The sequence below is a fragment of the Antrostomus carolinensis genome, unplaced genomic scaffold (genome assembly GCF_000700745.2).
Source record: "Antrostomus carolinensis isolate BGI_N321 unplaced genomic scaffold, ASM70074v2 scaffold9486, whole genome shotgun sequence".
In the NCBI taxonomy this organism is placed as follows: Eukaryota; Metazoa; Chordata; class Aves; order Caprimulgiformes; family Caprimulgidae; genus Antrostomus; species Antrostomus carolinensis.
The window spans coordinates 4559-10037 of record NW_010322532.1 but is presented as its reverse complement, the minus strand read 5'-3'; the positions used below and the strand labels follow the sequence as shown (position 1 = coordinate 10037).

The window sequence follows — 5479 nt, the reverse complement described above, 5'->3', positions numbered from 1 at the left end:
TGTTACGCAAAATCTCACAATTAAATCTCACTATTCATTTGTAATTAATGATGCTTAAAAAATGTAATAGCGTATTTAATATTATACGATAAGAGATTCACTGATATTTCTGCTGAGGAAGTCAGCGGTGTTACATTGAAAAAAAAAAAGTGTACTGTGGAGTCAAAGAAGTATTGATACATGTATTAAATGTTTTGTTCTTTTTATACATATCACAGTTCAAACAGCGAAATATGTTCCACGTTCTACTTTCAGACACCTATCAAATGTCTGTTTGAATCCTCAGAGAGATTAAGCAGAAACCTATTTACCGATAATTAATTTCTCCTGAGAGCAGCAGTGTTATCTTTAGCCTAATTTCATTTATTACTGTTCTTCGCAAAATACATTGTTAGACTGTAAATTTTGACCTCTGCTTTTATTCAGTTTCAGTAGTGTCACCTGTGATTTTATGCCTGACTTTTTGTAACATGTGGACATAGACATATATGATGCATTTTTTCCTTTTTAGCTGGAAGGGTAGTGTAGAGGTTTATAGGCTGAGGTCTAACCCACCCTTTCACTACAAAGGAAGTAAAGAGGCTTGTTTAAAAGTATCTCAGCTAACATTCAGAGGGCTACTCAACTTTTCTATCTATGTGAAACAGCTGGTTAAAGTTTAACGATTTCACTGCTCCTATACCTAGGTCTTGCTTATGTCATGATGTTCAGTAATTATCCCAGCATTGACTAGTTGATTCATGGGTTAACTCACACTATATTTGAAGATCAGTTGGGGCACGCCTGCCGCTGGCATTACTTGACAGGGACAGTCGCCTAGACAGAGAGAAAGGCTTAGGACTATCGCAGTTTCTACTTTGTTTAGATTCTGAGCTCGCCTCCCCTGTAGAGTCAGGAGTGTCTGGTCGGCTAGAATTTTTTACATCAGCACTGGAAGGAGGTTGGGTTTTGTTTGCACTGCAACTGCTTTGTCTTCCGTTGCTGTTCTTTGGAAGTGAATTTGTTGAAGTTCCTGCACTCTCAACCATTGCTGAGCAGTTCCAAGATGAACTGATTCCATGTTGTCTTCTGAAACCAGTAACAGGAAAAGTTGTATCAGGTTGCAGCAAAGTTTGAGATGGCATTTCAGCAAAGCTTCTCAAGCACGTGCTCGAAGCTGTCTCTGCATTCTGAGTGCCAAGAAGGAAACATTTCTTTTCATCTTCTTTTTGAGCATCACGTGCTGCAGTCCCAAGCTCGCCAAGGAAGTCTTCATTATTATTTGTGCTAGTATTTTGAGTCTGATTGTCTAAAGCATTTGTAGCTGGCCTCTTTGGTGATTTATTTTCCTGATTGCAATGGGTGGAATTGCCACTGCTTTCTGTATGGTTGTTTTGCACCGGCTGAAACATGGGAGGAGAATTTAGAACTGGGTAGACCACAGTGTCAGTTTGCTTTTCCATTAAAAATGTATAACCGCCAAGTGCAGAAGGAAGAGTTTTTTGAGGGGTGGTGGATATTCCCAAAGAAGACTGTGGTATCACAGAGTATTTCTTAGATTTGTTTATATAGAAATTGTCAGGGTCATCCCTGTTTTTATTCTCCCCACAGAGTCCTATTTTAATTTTTCGGAATCCTAGGTGGATTATTTCTAGGATATTTAAAAGCAATGACACAGTCGCTATTGATTGCATGAATAATATAAACACCGTCTTTTCTGTTGGTCTAGACACAAAGCAGTCAACTGTGTTTGGACATGGATCTCTCTGACATTTATAAAGGGGATCTAGATGAAAGCCATAAAGAAGATACTGCCCAATCATAAAACTGACTTCCAGTGCAGATCTTGTGAAAATATGTATCACGTAAGTGCAAAGCAAAGAGCCTCTCAGGGGTGCTTTGTTTAGCTTTCTTTGATCGAGTTGCCGAAGTTCTCTCTCCAGCCTTTTCCGATTTTCAGTCATTTCTAATTCAGTGTTTTCGAGTTCCACTCTTACCTGAGCTTTCTTTTTTTGCCTCTCTTTTTCCAAGGCTCTTAGTCTATATAAGGCATGACCCATATACACCAAGGAAGGGGAAGACACAAATATAACTTGCAAGACCCAGTATCTTATGAGAGAGATAGGAAAAGCTTCGTCATAGCACACGTTTCTGCAACCAGGTTGCTCAGTATTGCATATAAATTCTGATTGTTCATCATTCCAAACATCCTCAGTCGCCACCCCAAGGACAAGCATTCGAAATACGAAGAGGATCGTTAGCCAAATCTTTCCAATAATAGTGGAATGAATGTGGACCTCCTCTAAAATGCCTCCAAGGAAATTCCAGTCTCCCATGGTTATTCTGCCATCTTAACACTAAAATGTAGGAGAGAAAAAATTATCGAACATTGTAAAAGCTGCAATCCTTCCTTAACACATTATGAAAAAAATGACACCGGGAAAACCATCATATCTCACATTGCAACCATGGCAACGTGACCCACTGCTCATGGATAATCTGGGTATTATTCTCTCTCATCTACAAGATAGAGAAGTGCATCATCTGCCCATGGATGAAGAAATGAACGATCTCACTAAAACTGCATTGTTAAATTTAAAAATATGTTTAAGCATATAATTTGGCACAGACAATTGCTTTTTGTTTGCAAATGTCAATGATAAACAAATAAATAGAATCACTATAATCGGTACAGTTTTCTCTGATCAATGAGACCTGCATTTGAAATACAGAATGGATTGCCTAAGTGTCACATGTTGCTATCTTTGGCCCCAGTTCTGTGAAAATTAAATTATTTAGGCAAAAATTATCTACCAGCATTTTCCTAAATGATTATCAATCGTCTGCGTACAGATAAACTGGTAACATTTGTGTGTATTGCACATCTCACCTTTCTTTTGTATGTCTTTCTCCATTACAGAATACCACATTGTGGACTAGATTTTAAATTCCTTTTCAGTGTTTATGTTATTGCATACACTAACAAAAATATTTTTCTTTTTTTATGTGCCAGGATAACCAGCACATCTGTAGATTTACCTTTTCATTGCGTATACAGTACAATTCAATAGAATCCAGTTATACTAAAAACAGAATAATGTGATTTTTTTTTAGGATAAAGGTGGTTTGGCACAGTGTTTTCTGTTCAAATGGGATTCATTTTCACCCTGTAAAGCAGGAGTGTTAAGAAATCAAATGGAAGTTGCAGTCTTACAGATGCAATACTGATGACTATAGAGGAAACTTTATGTTAAGGCAGCCTACTAAACATGAAAATCCTCTTGCAAATCGGTATTCAAATAGGCAAGTTAGACATTTTTTAAAGATAAACAAATTAAAAATAAACAGCAAATTAAAAATAAAACATACCTTTCTTTAAAAAAGTGTGTAAATTTAAAGATCAGCATCTGATAAAAAGTGGCATCCTTCCATCTTCTGTCCGTGTAAGTAAATTTCACATTACAAGCGGTTTATTTCGCTGCAGGAGCAACTGATGGAGCACAAGCTTTGCATTGAATTTATATTTGCTAGGGATGGAGGGAGGAGAAAATCAATCTGTTGTTCAGTCTACTGCTCCAAGCATAGTTTAACTATAACAGGTGAAAGAATCTAATTTTTAAAAGCTAGAAATGAAAAATCTGCAGCTCTAACTTCCTTTGGATTATCTTCTCTTTTGCCTCTCCAGCACCTTCCAAATTTTAATAATGATCTCAGTCTCAGACAAACAGAATAAAAGAAAGTCATTAGCATTCCCGTCTAAGTATTGGACATACTAAAGATGTCAGTCATTCTTCTTGAGAGACTTATGCACTTACATATAGTCCATAAAAACGGACCAGGTGACACAAGTCCCCTTTTTATACCAGGCTTTCAGCTACCCCTTCTTATTACCTCAGCAGGAAGAATACCAAGAATAGGCTGAAATATTTTCCAGTATAAAACAGCACACCAACTGCCTAGTCTCAAAGAACAGGAATTTTCTAGGTGTTCAGGAATGCAAGGACCACACATACTAATTGATATAATTGTTCACAGGTTACAACCTATTGTTGTTAACTTTTCCTTTTAAATTCCTCCCTTTCTTATACCTTTTATAAAATCAGATGGATTGTTGCAGCAGAGTCGTCCTGCGACTCAGGTGAATAAGTGGATTTGTCCTACTGAAGAACCTGCTTACGTACAGTAAAAGATTTCGTAAAGCTCTATACTCTACATCTCCCCATGTCAGTGTGCAGCAGAATTAGAAACAGAACCCACGGTCGCACCTGTACTCCACAAACTTATCATTCTCTGTGTCTCACTGGAGGAGAATAAAGATGGAGCTACTGGAACAGAATAGGAACTCCCTGTCCTTTCACCTAGTTTGAAAAAGAAAAGGTTAATATGGGCGAGGAGAAAGTGGAAGAATGGCAGTGGAAGTTCTACAGGCTAAAGGTACATAGAATCATAGAACGGTTTGGGTCGGAAGGGACCTTAAAGTACCACCTAGTCCAAATCCCCTGCCATGGGCAGGGATATCTTTTGCTAGATCGGGTTGCTCAAAGCTCCATCCGACCTGAGTTTGAGCACTTCCAGTGATGGGCCATCCACAGCTTCTCCAGCAACCTGTTCCAGTGTCTTCACTACCCTCATTGTAAATAATTTCCTCTGCTTACATAAAGAGACTAAAAGTAAATGCTGTCTTTAAAAAGTCCACCCGGCACTCAGGGATGGATCACAGCTTGTAAGCTGAGCTGATGCACAAAATTTTTTAGAGAGAGCTTAAAATCCACTTGAACTTTTTTTTGAGCTGATCAGATTGCTAAAGTGCATTTTAAGGACTGATGGTAGTCTGGGGAACACCCTTTCAAACACTGTAAACTTCAGGAAATGCCTACAAAAAGTGTTGGGGAGAGGTTTTTGAAAGAGACCTCCTTTTAGAAAAGGGAAGATGGGGAAAGAAATATGCTTGTTTTGTGTACATAGGTTGTCCTGGAGCCAGCATTAGCAATTCAATGGCCAAGGATATGGCCTTGTTAGGCATGCCTGGAATTAATGTGTAACTCCATCACTAGGATCAGTGTGAGTTAAGAAGCATATTTAGCACTAATGCTCTTTTAGATGGTCCTCAGTGCCCTGCAAAAGCATAGCGCTGAACCAAGTGTCCTGCATAGGATAAATAAACTTCCTCTGCTGAGAACTCTAAAAAGCTAATCATTATTTTTTAATTTTGGTGCTGAGGATCAGTCAATAGGTCACGTCCGATTTCATACTTAAATGACAGCTTGCCTGGAAGTATTCGATCATTTTGGCAAGCTATTAGTCTACAGCCAGCCATTTCTATTAAGTACTTAAAGCAGGTTTCCAAACATACATTTCTTCTATCAAGTACTTAAAGTAGGTTTCTAAACATGTTTTCTGCTATTGTGAAAAAAATTCTAAGTCTGTTGAAGTGGTCCAGAGACTCCCCCACCCCGCCTCCTGCAAAGATACTGAAGCTTTGTTTGAAAATCCTAAGTGT

At 38.3% G+C, this 5479-nt stretch overlaps 1 protein-coding gene across 1 annotated transcript; it reads right to left on the bottom strand.

Moving 5' to 3' along the window:
- Positions 1-755: 755 nt before the first annotated feature.
- On the bottom strand, positions 756-2315 carry LOC104526725 (gap junction alpha-9 protein). Its single transcript, XM_010170266.1, has one exon. The coding sequence runs from the start codon at positions 2313-2315 to the stop codon at positions 756-758; it is 1560 nt and encodes a 519-aa protein (XP_010168568.1).
- Between the last annotated feature and the right edge of the window lie 3164 nt (positions 2316-5479).